The following is a 19,164-nucleotide window of genomic DNA, read 5'->3' on the forward strand; positions in this document are numbered from 1 at the left end:
AGTATATATTACATACATGGCATGTATTTGAATAAATAACCAAAGCCAACCGGATTTGGAGGGAAACTGAGTGCTGAGTATTTATGTAACATAAGACCACGGTTTCATGTCTAATTTGAAGTATTTTCCATTGTTAATTATGCAAGCTGATAATGGTAGCTATTCAGCAGAGCTAATGAAAGGACGTTCATTGTCGCTCCTTATTCCCTTTCCAATCCCTAAAATTGGCAATAGTTTGGTTGTATTTACAACATAGTCATGACCCATCTGGCGTAAAGAACGATTTTGAACTACGTACGCACCATGTGGGAGCAGTGGCCTTGAGGGCTCGGCGTTAAAAACCATAAGTGATGGACCACAAGCACTGAACATCCATATTATTAGTGGTGAAGTTTTCCTTTATCACTTCAGCTCTAGTTTTGGATGTCCCCCAACATCATGGCTGTGAGATAGCAGTAATTGTGGAGGGGGGCTTGCCAGTGGCACGCTGCAGCTCCCTTGTGCGCCTCATATGTTACCGTTATCCCCAGCTCGACCGCCATATCGCTTTACTTGCCGCAGCTGTTCAATCCCTGGAAATGTCGCTGAGCACCTGAGTGCGATGACACTGACTGATCAGCGTCGGGCAAAATGCCAGGGAGTAGCTGAGGTGGTGTGGGGAGGAGTAGGTTGCGGGAGTGGGTGTGTGATGTTTGAACAGTATCACAGCGAGGGCCCTTGGTGATAGTCCTGCACGGTTCAGTGAAGTGCGACAGAATTATTCAAAATGGAAAAAACTTGGAAGGTCGATAAGAAATGGGAGACAGCCTCCACGGGGAACAGCTGAGGAGACTGATAACTATAGGTGGCACTACATCGACTGCAGTTTTTTTTAACTTTCTAAGATGCCGTTATCATTAAATTAAACAGGTGGCGAGCGGCTCAGTTTTCTCACTCATTTTGAATATTAAACTGCATATACTTTAAGCAGATTGTGAGTGCTATTACATGCTTCAACCTATTCCAGCTAATCTGAGACGGCATCTTTGATGAATACATCATCCAGCCATTTGTAGTTCACTTCTGCGTATCCCTTTCATCATGGCAGTGACCATAAGCAGAAAAGGTTGTAAAGCTTTACATGCTGGACATAAAGGAACATAAAAGTCTGCCCATCATGAGAGCAATGGATCACGCATCCAATCAAATCTTTATTGTTTTGTTTCTTCCCTTTCTCCTCACTCAGCATGGGGCAGCCTAATTGGCACAGACGCAAGCACTCTCTGGACAGGACTCCTCCATCATCAAGGTGTTCTTTGGTCTCCCATAAGAGGTCTCCGGTTGAACTCTCTATACGGAACAACAAGCGCTAGCAGGGCCAGTTATAGTACAGGTAAGCCATTAATAGCCTTGCCTGCGTATTAATGGCATGGACTATGCAGAACACGTATGCATACACTGCCACTACTAATAACCACTAATATTGTGTAGCTCCCCATTGTGCTGTCAAAACAGCTCTGACCCATCCAGGCATGGACTCCGCCAGAGCTCTGAAGGTGTCCTGTGGTATCTGGCACCAAGACGTTAGCACCAGATCCTTTAAGTCCTGTAAGTTGTGAGGTGGGGGCCCCCATGGATCAGGCTTGTTGTTCCAGCACATCCCACAGATGCTCCATCGCATCGGACCCCAACCCCGACCATCCACAAGATGAAAATGTTGAAGAAAATGTGATTCATCAGAGCAGGCCACCTTCTTCCATTGCTCCATGCTCCAGTTCTGACGCTCACGTGCCCATTGTAGGCGCTTTCGGCGGTGGACAGGGGTCAGCATGGACACTCTGACCGGTCTGCGGCTACGCAGCCCCATATGCAGCAAGCTGCGATGCACTGAGAGTTATCACAACTTTTTATCATAGCAGCATTAACTTTTTCAGCAATTTGTGCTAAAGTAGCTTTTATGTGGGATCAGACCAGACGGGCTAGACTTTGCTCCTCACGCGCATTAATGAACCCATGGGCGCCCATAACCCTGTCGCTGGTTGTCCTTCCTTGGACCACTTTTGGTAGGTACTAACCACTGCATACCAGGAACACCCCACAAGACCTGCCGTTTTGGAGATGCTCTGACCCAGTCGTCTAGTCATCACAATTTGGCCCTTGTCAAAGTCACTCAGATCCTTACGCTTGCCCATGTTCCTGCTTTCAACACATCAACATCAAGAACTGACTGTTCACTTGATGCCTAATATATCCCACCCCTTGACAGGTGCCACTGGAACGAGATGAGCAATGTTATTCACTTCACCTGTCAGTGGTTTTAATGTTGTGGCGTATCTGTGTAGGTCTGTGTGTATTAATGCTCAACACATTATATGTGCTCAGGGATGCATATATTCCATGCTACCTGCTGCCTAATAGGAAAACAAATACATATTTATGAGAGAGCGTACAGGGTCACTCACACCAGGACTGTTTTTTGGAATTGCAGAACTTTTCCAAGTTGTCTGTGCGTGTCCACCGCCAGTTGGAATTTGTGAGGAGAAAGTTTCAGTGGTTTATAGTTTGGTTGTGGTCTGAAATATCTGATTTCGAAAACAAAAAGTAAAGATACATTAAAACAACAGACAGGGGAGAGCGGCAGGCAGATTACAAGAAAGGCCAAGAATCTACAAGCACCAATATGACATTTGATGTGCCAAGGCAATAGATAAGCAACCCACACAAGACTTGGCCATCATTTATGTAACGCTTTCATTTTAAGAGATAAATATTGGCTTTTCATTAGTAATTCAGCAAGCTGCTTGCTTGGTGTCAAAGTCACCACAAGAGCAGTTGCACAGGAATTGGTTTTTCCCCCTGATTAGCTCTGTGTGTGTGGAGGAGAGTGGAACTGAAGACTGGAAATTACCTTCACTCCAGAGGATATTTTAATATTGTAAGTCATTACAGCAACATGTTTCTAATTTGTAAAAAAAAAAAAAGGCAACCAATCATTCATTGAAGCCCTAATTTAATACTCCACTAAAATCATGGTTATACAAGCACAGAACACTTGAGTAGGTCATGAGAGGAAGCGGGCAAAACATATCAGTTATGTTCACTGCGAAGGCCTAAGCAACTGACAATAGCGCGATGGTCATATTTCATGGACGCACATTGAGATACATGAGGGTGGATGACACTGCGTCTGCATTGTGAACAGAATTAGACACTGGTGAGGAAAATGTGTTTTCATGGACATGGATTGGGCTTACATTACAGCCTGTTGACAGGCCCTTTTGTCTGCCTTGTTCCCATCCTACCTGTTCTATAAGAGCTCTGCGAGAAACTTTGGCAGGCTGTGTTAGAATCAAGTCCGCCAGTGGCTGGAGGCTGATAACATATAATAGACGCACTACGATGCCCCCTTTTGCTGTCTCTGCTTTGCGGATAGCCTTACTTGTACTGCTGACATAGCGACATACTCTGGCTCGTATGCATCATGTTTACGGCTATTCTAAGTGCATCGTCTTGAAACTATTGGAAAATACGGTGTGTGTACTATAGTGTAGGTAATACTTGGTCTGCAAAAATATTCACTGACATTTAAGCAGTGCGTACACGTGTACATACAATAAGTCGAGAACAACAATTTAAAAAATACAACTTGTTCAGCCTGTTGTCCATTCTAAGCAAGAACGGACTTTTTAATATTTCTTGAATCACTAATGATATTTTAGCTGAAGCCTGTTAGTTGGAGATATGGCCGTACAACGGGTAGCCGGGGTAAAATAGCTTAAAGAATGTCAAAATGCAGGAGTGGAGGGGGGGCGGGGGGAGGCGACTCCTTCGAGGCGGCAGATATGATAAACCTCAACTTTTCATTATGTAAAGTAACCAAATGAGAAAGACAATTCAATAAGATTCCCCGGCACAAGTGCTCGACCAAAGTTATGAACTCTGTACGCAAGCACCACGTGGGTATTAACGCTAATAACCGTTCGGTCAAACACAAAGAAGTCTGGCTGGGCTGCCTATGAGGCATGTTAATTAAAGGTTGAATCAATTAAGAAGCTGTCTCCGTGGAAACGGCGCCGCCACGGCACTGTGGCAACATTGGATCGCTGCCGTGCGAGGCGGTTTGTTTGCGTTTTGTGTCGTCGCATCTCCTTTCATTAAAAATGCGGTTTCACGGTGGCGACTTCTGAGTTATCGCGCGGCCAAATTTATTGCGATTTAGGAACAATTTCAAGGGGCCGAAGGAAGAGGCAAACCGTGATAAGTTATTATTACATGCTAATATGTTATGGCTTTGACCAACTTTGCGTTTCAATGAGTCTCTAGAGCAATAATAAAGCAGACATTGTCTTTCATTTAACACTTTAACACACAGTTTCGATGAGGGTCCATGGTCCAAATCTACCTGCCATATGCGGTTGTGGTTATGCTTATGGTTATGGTGGTGCATGAGGTGGTGCGTTATCTAATGTACAGCCTGTAACGATGTTCTTCTCATGTACTGTAGTGCATGTTTCCGCACGGGCGTTGCAGTATTGTCTTTTGCCGACTGGACGACAGAGATGCGGAGCTACACCAATTCATCAGCGCGACAAACGACTCAGGACATGCCGACGTACGGTCGACAAAGCCCACGTTCGCACGGTTGAGGCTGAATGCTGTTGCTGTCCGAACAGCTCGCCGATACTTTGGAAAGAGCAACCTGCTGAAGGTCCTTTTGAGGATCCCAATTTCAAGGCCCATTCCTGACCACATCTGAAACACTGAAGGACGCAGAACTTGACATCCACCCTGTGACCCTAAATGCAACAAGGAACGTTGAGTATTCAATGTGAGAGAACTTTGAATAGTTTAGCTGTTGGGGGGGGGCATCCTAATTCCATTTTCTGATATGAATACTCTGATAGCAAAGTAGAAGAGAGAGGACAGGGATGCCTAGTCTCGCATGTCATCACATTGCTGTATACATTCATGAGCACGTGGAAGGACTTTATTGAGTGACGGAAAACCAGAGAACCTGCAGATAAATTGCTAATATGGAGGTAAAAGACAGACAGACCGATAGACCGATAGACAGACAGATAGATAGATAGATGGATAGATAGATAGATAGATAGACAGACCCCGCTGTGTCGGCTCCTCACCGCCCCGAAAGCCTCCTTCTCCCTCCCTGAACCCATATCTGTGGGTAGAGTCTCCCACACAGGTATTCTCATAAAATTCCCCCGTTCTTGTAAAAAAAATAAAAACTGCAATATTCTCCAACACTCCCGGCAGTCCCTCCAGCTCCCCACCCTCCATGCCTCTTAACAAAAGCATTCTTCAGCCGGAGAGGATGGGGCAGCTGGAAAGCGCCAGGGGCTGCATTCTTGTGTGTGTGTGTTTGTGTGTAACTTATTCCCGCTACAATCCTTCATGCCAGGTCTTAACCAATCCACTTTCTGGAGGCGTTCAGAGGGAAGACAAGGGTGACGATTAGCTTATTTGTGCGTGTGGTAGTATCACTGGTGGTGTGCCATGGGAACCCATTGGAGTTGCATGAGGAAATAGAGAAAGGTGACGATGTGAAGTGGTAAATACACTAACCAGAGCATTGGAAATGCTAGGACAAGTGGCACTCCATGAAAGTTGGTATTTGTGTGTGTGTGTGTGTGTGTGTGTGTGTGTGTGTGTGTGTGTGTGTGTGTGTGTGTGTGTGTGTGTGTGTGTGTGTGTGTGTGTGTGTGTGTGTGTGTGTGTGTGTGTGTGTGTGGGTGTGCATGGGTCAGTGCCTCTCCCTGATCGTTTACAGCGGCGTCACCTCATTGGGGCAGTCGGGGCAGGAGCAGATTTGGCAGAAAAGGAAAGGGATTGGAAGAAAGGCAGCGGAGTGGGAAGGCAGAAAAAGGAAAAAGTGATTAGCGATTCCTTCAAAAAGTCTGCTCAAGTCCTATGTAGTCGCCACGAAGCAAAATTCTCTCCCTTGTCTCACACAGAGGATTAGGCCACGTTTGAATCCCGAAGAATAGACGAAGCTCCTAAATGTGTGTGTGTGTGTGTGTGTGTGTGTGTGTGTGTGTGTGTGTCCTTCTGTTTGTCCTGGACTGCTTGACGAAAGAGGACACAATTCTATCAGAGTGTCGGACTGCCTGTCCTTCCAGGAAAAGAGAAAGCCAAGAACAAGAACAGAATCATATTTCTTAAGTATTCTAAAGAGGGAGAGAGGAAGAGAAATATTCAGGGACTCGGGAGACCGTAGGAGGGAATGCAGCAAGAAATGAGGAGGGAGACTGCAAGCCGGAGAGATAGAGAAAGAAAACAAGCGATAGCAGACACTTACGGCTAAGTCATTCCTCGCCGCTGATTCAGTAATTCGATTTGATGTATTGCTTGTGAGGATTAATAGTGTATAATTTGCCCGGAATGGCCATTTGTCCTCTAGAGAGACGTTAATTAAGGCCGGGCCCGAGATGCCTGCACAGGGTTGGCAGATAGACCGGGCACCATTTACACGTCTCAGATACTGTACTTTGGCACGGCCCCACCGGTCTCCATCCAAGTCCTTTAATGCAAAACTGATGCATTGAATTGGAAAGGCCGATTATTTCATGAACTTTGCGGAGAAAGTTTTGGGGGTTTTTATGGGTCTCAGGAGGAGAACTCTCTTTTGTGTTTTAAGGAAATTCTGTAATGCGTGAGAGTGAATAGGTGGACATTGTTTCCATCAGGACCTTCCAAAAAAGATGGTGTACATTCTCCGTGGCTCTGCCTCAACCATCCCTCAAGTCTTAAAATTTTAGATATAAGGTGGAAGAGACACACCTTGTACTTTGAGTGTTAAATAATAAAATAATATGAAAACCACTGATCTAAATCGGACAGTGCCCTTTTTCTTTTGATGTGCATATTGTACTTGCGAAGAGCCAAAAGAAAAATATTAATATGTATAATCCACTCTCCTCCTGCTCCTCTAAATGGACACATCAATATCACACGTCAATAACAGGATCACTGAAAAGCAGGCACTGAATTATTGAATCTGGAATATTTTTATCAGGACAAAGGCTAAGGCTGAGGCAGAACATACATTTAATTATGTTTTTAAAAAGGGCCTACAACCCACCACGACTTAAAATACCCAGGTGACATCCAGTGCAATAAAACTTCTCTTATCAAAAGACTTCAGTCATTTTTGAACAAGACTACGCTCGAAATACAGCATGTAGCTTGGAGAGCGATGAGTGTAACGGCTCACTCCGGGAATGTGTGTGTGTGTGTGTGTGTGTGTGTGTGTGTGTGTGTGTGTGTGTGTGTGTGTGTGTGTGTGTGTGTGTGTGTGTGTGTGTGTGTGTGTGTGTGTGTGCGTGTGCGTTCGTGAGCAACTCGATGGAGATTCAATGAAAGTTGACACACGCTCCAACACCTTTCAGACCTCAAGACCTGTGGCTTCTTTTCACAACAAGTCACTGCTTCAAGATCAGAAAAGCTTTATTTGGAACATTCATTCATGGAAAACACATTCATTTCGTCTCCAGTAAAGTTATCACTCTCGGGTTTTTATTTAAAAAACGAGGCCAGGTGTCTGGGAGGTGAGGGTCATTGTTCAGCACTGGATGCTGCTGCATTGAGACAGATCAAAGCATATTGGCGGCGTCCCCCAGGGCCTGGGGCCGGCCCCCCTGACATTGTACGATGCTCAGGTGGAACCCACAGGCTTCAGCAGGATGGGGTTCTATACATTTTTTGTTTGTTTGTAGAGCACGACCAGCAGAGATAGACAGAAGGTGAAGTCTGTCTTGTGAGCTTGAATAAATAAACACGCTTAAGTGCTCAATCAAGACATCCCTTTAAAAAAAACAAAAAACACTTACAGATAAATCCAGTTTAAAAATCCCTCCAACACCTCCCGCCCTTCACTTATTTTCAACATTAAAGACAAGGGAAAAGCTGGAGAAGTTTATAATCCGTACGGCAGATAACCTTTGGTACCTGGCGTTGAGGCTCGGCTTGGATTAAACATCTGACCTGTCAGTTTTGGAAGAGCGGGGTTTCATCACCTCATATGATGATTAAAACTACGGGTCAGGACCCCGAAACAGGTCGCATACCCTCCTCTGCTAGGTCAATCTTCCCCGGAAAGGCGTTTCAGTTCCCAGGCTAACAAAGTTAATGAGGAGCGCCGTCCGTGCAGGACTTGTTGCCGCACGGTTGCCACGGCAGCCGAAAAAGGAGCGGCGCAGCCTCCGTCGCCTCCATCAAGCGGAAAGAATCCGTCCCCTCCCTGTGATTGGCTGCCAGCTCAAGTCATGCAACTCTCTTCATCCCTGGCCTCCAATAACTCTTCAAAAAAAAAAAAGAACCAAATCCTTTCCCTGACATGAGTGCGGGGGCGGAGGGGGCCCCAGCCCGAAAAATGAGCCCAGACACCGCGTAGGCTTAATAGAGTCCTCGCGCAACCTTCAGTCAAGGACTCTCATGCATCCGGACGGATGGAAATGTGGTTGAATGGATTTAGATGAAGACGTTTTGACTAGACAGTGTTTGCTTTAAGAGTTACTATTTTTGGGAATCAACACAGCAACATAAAGGCCCTATAAAAACCCAGTCTGAGCATATGATGTAATGGGAAAACATGTGTATGGTGATGGACCTGGGACTAGCCCCCTGTACCTGCCATTCAAAATCCCTCCTGAGCAGCTCTCATCATTCCAAAATGCAACCTCTCTGCATGTGCGTCCGTGTGTGAAGGAAGAAAAGGAAAAAAAAGAGGACGGATGAGAAAGTTTTGGCCAGCGAGACACATATAGCGAACTGCGAGAAGACAAGCGGACAAAAGACCCGGTGTGAGCGCTCACTCTGGAAAACAGATAGACCACCAGAGGAATCCCCACCCAAAAACAGCCGGCCTCGGTGGCAGGGAGTCAGAAAAATCCTCGCTGCAACAGTTATTGACCACAATAGCAACATTAACAGACAGGCCGGAGCAGGGAGAGCTGGAGGAGAATTGAAAATTGAAAGGTTACGTTTTATTTTTTGTTTGTGTGTGTGTGTGTGTGTGTGTGGGTGTGTGTGTGTGTGTGTTTCGGCTTAAATTCTGTGTACTGGCGAGCAGCTGAGCGCCAGTGGCGTAGGCAGAGATTGTGTTTTGGGTGGGCCATTACAAAATTGTGTGGGCCATCTTTTCCCGGAAAGAAATGACTTCTAAGAAGATCAAACACAGACAAACTGAAAATACAGCGATCATTTGCCAGCGCAACATTCTGCATTACAAAGCAAAAAAACAGCAAAAAAACTGCCACTGCAACGTGCTCAACCAACAGAGCTCAGCCTATAAAGGCTGTAACTGTATAGAGTGGGGACTGGGGGTTCAGGGGGTACTGGCGGTTCAGGCGGCTGGGGGTTTAGAGGGACTGGGGGTTTAGGAGGTGTGGCCACAGGGGGGGGTCTGTCCTCCTGACATTCTAAACAGGGCAAGTTCTGATTAAGCGACCCTCTGTTTCCACGCCCAAAGCATTTCGTCATATCAGATGTGGCATAAAGAGTGTAATCCCCTCGGCTCTGTATTGTGTCCCGGATGACGACTCCACTTTGCCACCAAACTGTTCACTTTATACACACTGCCCAGAAAAATCTCCACTGGTGATAAACACCGTCTGACAACTCCATCTGGAAGCAAAGGTGGGCTACAGAGGAGGAGCCCACCTTCTCCCCCGCTGCCAAACCGCACCCCTCCACGGAGCAGCTGATCGCCGGGGCGAGCTTCACCGCAGGCCGGCGAGTGAGCTCCGCCTACCCAGCACTAGCCGGCAAAATAAACTAGAACCGATCACAAACAACACAAAACACAAACTAATCTATGCGTTCATCAGGAATAAAACAAAACAAAAGTACAGTGGAAACCGCTGATGATGATCACGGTGATCAACAGCTTTACGGCGATCTGGATCAAACAGCTTAAGACAGAATCATTTATATGCAAATGCTGTTTAAATAACTCCCTTAGTAGTCCACTTGTCATTCGCGTTAATTTTGGATCTTTTCCATTATTATTATTATTTTTTTTTTACCTGTGCTGTCAGCATGCTGTGCTTACAACACGGAGTATTTGTGCTATTGCATCGAGGACAGAGGGGGGAGAGAGGGAGAATCCCCACGGGTGAGAAAAATAAACATAGAACCAAACAACGAATATGTACATGGAAACACAAACATCGGATGACAACATGTATTGAAAAAACAGAGTTAATTAGGTCCAGGAAAACTGGAAAAGCAATTGGACACGTGGCCTCTTCCTACCATAGCTATGGCAGTAAATGAGGAAGAAAAGGAGAGGGAAGGTACCAGGAGGGTGCTGGGGGTGTGTTCAAAGCAGGTGCTGGTAGTGTGTGTGTGCCTGTATGCGTGTGTGTGTGTGTGTGTGTGTGTGTGTGTGTGTGTGTGTGTGTGTGTGTGTGTGTGTGTGTGTGTGTGTGTGTGTGTGTGTGTGTGTGTGTGTGTGTGTGTGTGTGTGTGTGTGTGTGTGCGCGTGCGCGCACCAGTGAATGTACAGGACTTATCCCAAGTGGTTCTAGTGTATAAGGTCGGTATTATATCATAGCGCTTCCAAGCAGCGGAAAAGGCCACGAAGCCACCACTGAGTCCCACAGCCTTACCTAGTCGCAGGGAGCACGAGGAGACAATGCACCCCTGAGGCGCACATATACAACCCACCCCCATGAGCAGGAACAAGACACATGACAGACCCGCACCGACAGACCGACACCCCGCCCGAATTTTGGGTTTTTTAATACATGACAAGATACGGAAAACATTTTTTTAGATTTTTTATGGTAATTCATTTTTTACTTTACTCCAATACTTTGCCCTGTGGTAACACCAGGGCTTGCTGGTGCTATTACGCCATCAGGATTTAACACCAGTGCAGCCCCCCCCCCCCCCCCCCCCCAAAGGATTTCCTTACAATTTCACATTTTCATAAAACACTTTCTGTCTGACCATTATTTTAAGTAAAAAAATTATTTAAGACTGATAATTCGTACAACAGGCAGGAGTAGAGCAGTGGCGTAAATGCGTAATGGAGAGGGAACCATCTCTACTCCACTGCGCGTCCCCATTTCCTATTGCTCCAAATTTTTTTTAAATAAAAACAGTGTGTTTTTATTTTAGATGTATTTATTTTCCCCGGTTTCCTAATCGAACGAAACAAAAAAAAATGCCCTGTGCATCCCATGTCAGGCTCCACAGAGCCATTCATACCATAAGACGGTAATCTGCATGAGAAATAAAGAAAAAGAAAATAAATCGATATTAATAATCATTTGCTTATAGTCAATTTGAACCGGACGGACGTGATCACTATAAGAGGTTTCCACTGTAGAAATAAAAAAGAAGAGAAAATGAGAAAAAACTCATTAAGGCTGTGAAGGTGGTTCATCAATTGCAGATAAATCGGAGGGTGAACCCGCATCAGGCTGAGAGAGTACTGGCGCCGGGGAGCAACCACTTATGTTCCGGAGAGACTGAGACTTCCTCCAACTTGTTTCAACACTTCCGTTTTATTCAGAAGACACATTAAACACACACATCAAGTGAACAATAAATCCCGCCCAGGCCCATTTTTGCCTACACCACTGGTGAGCACATTGAGCTCTGTCCGCAGCGCCAGGCGCATATTGGATGGATCAAGCCGCTCTCTGAGCGATTCTGCTTCGTGCGCTTATCTGCTGCAAACACAAAAGCCTGGGTGCTTGGCTAAATGTTACAAAAATCAAGGTGCATTTTCAACACCGAGAAATGTCAAGCGGCCCACTATGCGTTGCATGATGGGATACCGAGTTGTGACCGGCAATGATCTGGAGCCCTGATAGTGGACTGGTCGACAGGACGGACTGAGATAGAGAGAAGATGGATGAAATGCCAGGAGAGAGAGAGAGAGAAAGAGAGAGAGAGAGAGAGAAAATAAAGAGGAAAACGAGGGCGAGGGCGAGGGCGATCGTACAGACAAGGGCAGTAAAAGACAGAAATACGGATAGAGACCAAAAGCATGAAGCTACAGAGAGCCGGCTTGTTTCGGAGGAGAGGAGAAAAGCGTCAGGGACGGGGATCGGCAATCAATGAGGGGATGAATAGAGTGGTAGACAGGGATAGAGAGATGGAGAGGGGGAGATGGCCACCACACTATCTTTAGGCATTATTTTCAGGGCAGCAAAAGGGCAGGCGGGTGGAGGGGAAACCAAATCTGGGGTCCGTTTGTCTCTTCAAATGGCCCCTAGGGACCATTTGGAATGGCCCCTTTCTTCCTGGGCCCTTTCAGCCCCGCAGCCTATCTGCATGACAAACAGGACGACTTTGAAGCCGCTTGTGTCTTCTCTGCCTCCCGTCACTCACTCCCGACCTTTTGCTCCCCCCATTCATCATTTCATATTTTGTTTCTGCGCTCATTCGCAGTTTTTTGTTATTTATTTACTCATTTAATTTTAATCACTGTCTGTTTATTGTGTTGTCCTCCATACTTTTAGTGTAACTTAACTAGAAGTCCAAGAGCATTTCACTTTCTATCACAGAACAATAAATATTTAACTCAACACAGGAAAAGCCATAATTACATTTTGAAAATATATTCAAAATATCAGCCTTGGGTTTGCTTTGTCATAGATTCTGTGGTGTGTGCCCCTTGGGAAGAAGAAAGTAAAAATTGATTCCAAAAACATGACATTTTACACCAATTCCGACGACCTCTTTACTTCATGGTGGCAGTTTGCTCCTTTTCCTACCTGAATGAACCGCTCCAGCCTCCTCTTCACCTCAGCCAGATTGGGGTTGGGAGTGCGAACTTTGACTTCTGGATTGTGCCTCTGGGCCTGTAGGCCATTTCCTACCACTCTGCCCGTATAGCTGTGAGAAAGAGAGAGAGAGACAGAGAACGGATAAACGAGTGAATTTATTTATGTCAATGTTATAATAATAGATATTATTATTAGTCATTTTTATCACTGCTCATGATGCATCCAATTGTAAGAAACTCATGGTGTTGGATTTTGTTAACACATATAATTTGTCATTCTAATAAATGTAACCGTAGTGTACACATTTTTTGTCCCACCAAAACAAACTCTAAATGTATTGAAGTCAAACGTCAGAGATAAAAGACATGCAGCGGAAATAATCAATAAATATATGTATTTGTTGCTGTTATATTCAATTAGATTAGATTCAATTAATTGTCATTGCACAAAGTACAAATACTGAGGCAACAAAATGCATTTCTTATATAATATGTAATATAGAACGTATAATACTGGTGGTCTTTGATCCCGTATATGAAAAATAAAATGTGTTATGCTATATTGACAGAAATGCATAATCTGATAGTACTTGTTCAGTAAATAATATCTGAATTGTTGGTGTATGGACCAGCTGCTTCCAAGTATTACACACTTGGGTCGTACATTACAGCAAACAAGGATACAAATCTATTCGGCAATAGGAAGATTTTAAAGATATTTACACGTAATTTTATTTGAACATCAATTATAGTATAATGATGTAAATTATGAGGTTTTAAGACAATTTTTAGGGTCTCATACAGAAGCACAGATCTTATTTGATATCCCGACCGACCCCATGCAGTACAATCGTCACAACAACGTGCTTGTTGCTTTGCAAACAGGCCTGAGGAGACCTCGATAATAATAACAATCATAATTTGAGGCCGTATTGTTTAAAGACAGTGCTTATAATGACTTCAATATGACTTCCTCTCTTCAAATGCATGCTCCCTTTTCACCATTTGAGACCTGTTCAGGCCTTCCAGGCTGCAGCCTCATCACCAACCACCGCAACCGACGCCACAAAGCCCTTTGCTCACACAATCACAGACACACATGCTAAGACTTGCACAAATAAAGCCCCGCTCCCACACCCACTAATTATAACAGCCACACAAAGACACCAATCCTTTATGTGCTGGCATCAACTCAAACACTGCTTCCCTTTTATATACTGCAGAGCTCGGCAAAAAAAGATAAACATAAAGTGATTATATATATATGGTAATCAAAGGGGAGTCGATGTCTGTGTGTGTGTGTGTGTGTGTGTGTGTGTGTGTGTGTGTGTGTGTGTGTGTGTGTGTGTGTGTGTGTGTGTGTGTGTGTGTGTGTGTGTGAGAGAGAGCTCACGGGGGCGTACATGCTCAGATTGTATATCTCTGCATGCAAATAGGAGCGGTCGTGATCATAAAAGTGTTGAACTTGAGAATCTCTGGCCTGTGATCTGAGCGGCGTCTTGATAAGGTCTATGTGCCTTCATCCTGCTGAAACAGCACTTCACACAGACCCCATAAAAATGCTAAAAACTCACTCGCACTTCCACTGATCCCTCTCTCTCTTTAGATCTTCCTCCATCCCTCGCCTCCTTCCATCTATCTCCTCCTCTTTTCCACTACTGGGAGAAGACCTAAGAGCACCTCCCGTCTGCCGTCCGGACAGCCGAGCATCTGCACTCTGCCTGCAGCTCCAAAACTCCTGTCCCGGCAACAAGGAAACAATCAGAAGCGTTTGAACTTGCGACTTCCCCTCCTTTCTGACGTGAACCATTGGTTCTCTGAGCATCGGGTTTGAATATTTGGACCCGTGTGTGTATCTGTTTCAGCGACTTGGCGGCAGATGACAGCGTTGACGTGAAGCGCGGCCCATCAGATGTGAAGGAAATGAAAGAGAAGCATCAGGACGGGCTTAGCGGTGGTCGATGTTCAGACTTGACCTGAATCGCTGTGATGCAGGATGTGTTTTATATCTAAACTGGTAGGGGACTGGGGAGCCCGGGAGTGATAACATGATAGATGGATGAGGTATGTGTTAGATACTATCTCGCAGAGATCCTGCCGGACTGATGCCGAGCAGGTATCAGGGGCCAGGACTGAAAAAAGTAGATATCAAAATATGGTGTAGTCATATTTTTTAGATCCTTACCTACACAAATGCACAATTCCCACAATTATCCTTCATCTTGTAAAAGCTTCTAAAACGGCGTGTGTTGTCCGTATCTGTTAAAAATTATGGATCACAGATACTGAATATACTGAATGACAAAAAAGGTACTGCACACCTTGGATTAAGTGGGAAAAATTGTTATGTTGTATGAGTGAAAGTATGCACATTCGCATCCATTGTATCTACGTTATCTCATTTCCACAATAAAAAAAACTCGAAATGTATTCAAAAGTTTGTTATCATCAATAGGTTCAATGTGTTTCAACAACAAGAAATGCATAAATGCTAAACGTTATGAAATGCCAATGTGAATCTGATTTTATAGCAGTTCTCTAAAGAATTGCTGGTAAACGTGGTGCAACCAGTTATTATTGTAAGTTTAAGGGGGCAATTATTTTTTCAGATTGGTGCTATGGGTGGTTAATACATTTTTTCATTATATAAATGAAATAATGATAAAATAAATGTGTTTTGTGTTTACACAGGCCTGCATCTTCATCGCTTCCAACTCGCTGCAGTCACTCACTTCCTGAACTGACCAACTTCAGTGTGATCCTTCTCCCCCTGGACCACTTTGTCTCACTCTCTTCCCTCGCCCCCTCTTCTTCTCTCTGTCTCTCCCTCTCTCTCTCTCTCTCTCTCTCTCTCTCTGCCACAGAAAAAGAGCAGCCCTGGAGCAGGGACCAGCGCTGGCCCCCCACGGGGCTCACCGCAGCGGCCGAGACTGCCCTCGCCAGGCCCTGTAACAGGCTGGAAGGAACACTCAGGGGGGGGGCACTGTAAGATGGAAAGAAATAGAAAGGGTTTTTTTTGGCTAAAAGGGACGGTTGAGGAGTATAGTGTGTGTGTATGTGTATGTTTGTGTGTGTGCAGGGTTATGGGAAATATCGAGAATGCATGTAACAGGAGCTGCATCGGTGAACGAAAAGGTCCACGTCCTGGCAACATCCTGGCCAGTAGAACCGAGACCGGAGTCAGCGAAGTGTCTTGGTGACCCCACAGTGGCCCGCCCCCAACGAGCCATGGACAAGCTGGAGGATGCAGGGCCACAGCGAGGAACCAAGAGCTGGAGGATCTCATGGCGGCCCCCTGGGGCCGGGACAGGGCGTCTGCATTGGCGTGGAGATGACCGGTGGTATATCTCAAAGTAGTAGTCCTGCAGGGTCTCGAGCCGCCGGGACAGCTGGCCCTCCGGCTCCATAAAGTTGAGGAACCAGATGGGGGAGGCATGCGCATTTTGCAAGTGAGGGCCGAATGTGGCAAAGTAGTAGGCGACAACCTGTTCACCGTCGTCACCCGCCTGGGAAAGCGCCGCACCAAGACCCACGTTGCTGGAGTCTGTGTCCATGATGAACGTTCTTTGGGGGTCTGGGTAGGCCAGCACAGGGGCCTCGATGAGCGCTGCCCGAAGTACGAGGCCAGGCCCAGGAAGCTTTTCAGCTCCACAATGTTCTCTGGGATAGGCCAGTCCTTCACCGCAGCTACATGTGCAGGGTCTGTGACCACCCGCCCTCTACTGACAACGTGGCCCAAGAAAGACGTCTTTCGCTGGAGTAAGTGGCACTTCTTGAGGTGGAGGTGGAGGCGCAGGCCGGCCTGCCGGATGTTGCAAAAGACGTCCCTCAGGTTGACTATGGCACCCTCGAAATCCACAACGTTGGCCAGGAGGCCTTCAAGGTAGACCACGCAGAGGCTGCGAGGGATATCAGCCCTGCGAGGGATATCAGACTCTTTTCATGAGGCGCTCAAAGGTAGCGCGAGTATTGAACAGGCCGAAAGGCATCACTTTGAACTGCCAGTGCCAGGGCCCCCCTTGTTGCGCTGCCCTGCTCAAGTCTGACGACAGCTGGGGCTCCAGGCATCGTCAACAGGAAGCACGTCTAACCCGCGTTCCCCCGGTCCCTCACCTCATCTCCTCCTCCTTCACTCCAGGGCACCCTGGGAAATGCAGTCCACTATTACCCCCAGGATGCTACAGTATCTATCTATCTATCTATCTATCTATCTATCTATCTATCTTTGTACATTTACAAATTCCTTGGCATACCAAGGGTTAAGGCAAGGCATATTTATGAAACATCTAAAACGACCGATTTTTACTTCCACCATAATTTTTAGTTACGATATAAAACCCCCAATTAAAAAACGGCAGCAGAGCATGCCATGGTTTCGCTGAGCTTTGGGTTTACAAGCAGGTCAGAGGCACGTTGTCTGATAGAAATGCATTTACTTGATGGATATACGGCAAAAGTCTCATGTTCAAAAGTGCTCAATTACGGTCGGCACTGAAGGCTCATGTTTAAGTTGAAGGAGCAGATAAAACAATGGCTGTTTTGCTGGTGATCTTTAATTTGAGCTTGGGAGTGGGTTGTCTGTGTTGCCTACATCATCTGCAGTCTAATGGTGAGCTGGTTCTCTGTCTAGGCGTATTGATGTATTGATGTATTGATGTATTGACACATTAAGCTGAACCACATTCGAGGACAAAGACATGGTTTAGAAAAATGGAGAAAAAGAATGGATGCAGAAAAAGCCATGTCGGCATGTTGTATCAGTCTTAAATCAAAATGCTTTTAAGAATTTGTAAAATGCTTAACAAATAGATTATGTTACTAATTAAAATCAATCCGATTAAATTACATCGCAGTGTGTGTACGTCTGTTCTAAATGTTGAGTTGAGTTTGTGCATTTGTGTGTAGTTTTAATGCAGAACGATTAAACAAGGCGAGGGAATATAAGGATATATTCATTAAGGGTAAAGCAGCAGATCTTGCGCTGGATTGAACCTGAGGCTTTAGTTTGGAGGACGAACAACAGCCCAGCTCTCCACAGGGGACTTAATTACCACGAGAGAGAGAGAGAGAGAGAGAGAGAGAGAGAGAGAGTGCGTCAGGTACTGCTCTACAAACACCCATAATGTTTTCTTTCCTAAAATTTGTCAACACTGGTGGAGCCTCCTCCACCAGTGTTGGTTTTTTCCCGTCCTTCACACTGAACAATGCACAATTTGCTTTTGTGGTACTAATGTTTTGATAATTGTACCATCCAAATTGTTGACAACTTCAATAGCTGGTAAACAAATGTATGAAAGAATAAATGAATGAATGAATGAATGAATGAATGAACGAAATCTATGAAGAAATGAATGAACCGAGTTTTCACAATTTCAATCAAAAATGATTGGTACCTTGGTATAATTTATTTTTCCAAGTTTCCTGTGAAGTTCTACCAAGAGTCATTGAGAGGTCCAGGTCAGACTCACCTCTCCAGGGAAACAGCAGCTCTCCCATTGGAATCGAGATGGTTGGAAAAACCTGAATCAACCCAATTCTTTAAATGATTAATTCTTATCTTTGATAATAGTTCTATGTATGGAGCACAGCTATTTAACAGTTGTTCCAAAATGCAGTTTCAGGCAGGCATCAATAATTCAACAGGACCCAGGTAAGGCCCAATAACCAGCACCACCCCTGTAGCAACTTGGAAATAAACAACAAAAACAACTCGACTATCCGAGTCGGGGGAAATGATTGGGTTTTGACTGCGGTGTGAAGGTCACAGACTCAAAAGCTCGGCTACCTAAGCTGGAGCTAAAGCTCGCTTAAGGCAAGGTCTCTGATTCTGCAGTGGGGGAAGGGCATAACAGGACCTCTGTGGTGTGTGTGTGTGTGTGTGTGTGTGTGTGTGTGTGTGTGTGTGTGTGTGTGTGTGTGTGTGTGTGTGTGTGTGTGTGTGTGTGTGTGTGTGTGTGTGTGTGTGTGTGATTGTGAGTGTGGTGCGAAGCCTGAGTATAAGAATGAGTAAGTGTTGGGAAGTAATGAAAGGTGATTAACTCAGGTGATGATGTGTGTGTGTGTGTGTGTGTGTGTGTGTGTGTGTGTGTGTGTGTGTGTGTGTGTGTGTGTGTGCATCTGTCAGCAAGATGTCTTTCGCAAAAGCTTGCAACTCAGAAAAGTACAGACACTTTGGGATACACCAGACAACACACACACACACACACAAACATACAGACACACACACACACATACACACACACACACATACACAGTCAATACACAGTCTTTATTAGATTCCTCTGTTCTCTGTCACACACTGTGTGTGTGTGTGTGTGTGTGTGTGTGTGTGTGTGTGTGTGTGTGTGCGTGCGTGCGTGCGTGCGTGCGTGCGTGCGTGCGTGTGTGTGTCTGTGCGTGTGTGTGAGAGCTGTTTAGATGGAAAA

General features: G+C 45.4%; 1 protein-coding gene across 2 annotated transcripts in view; it reads right to left on the bottom strand.

The window, feature by feature from the left end:
- LOC307237563 (glypican-5-like) overlaps positions 1 to 19,164 on the bottom strand; it is a 101,934-nt gene that overhangs the window by 19,628 nt on the left and 63,142 nt on the right. For both annotated transcript variants that reach the window (XM_080010302.1, XM_080010303.1), the window contains one exon: positions 12,729 to 12,849. In XM_080010302.1, the coding sequence (XP_079866428.1) occupies positions 12,729 to 12,849 (121 nt within the window). The remainder of the gene's footprint in view (positions 1 to 12,728; positions 12,850 to 19,164) is intronic.

This window comes from Zeus faber (genome assembly GCF_960531495.2).
Source record: "Zeus faber genome assembly, chromosome: 12".
NCBI classification, from domain to species: domain Eukaryota; kingdom Metazoa; phylum Chordata; class Actinopteri; order Zeiformes; family Zeidae; genus Zeus; species Zeus faber.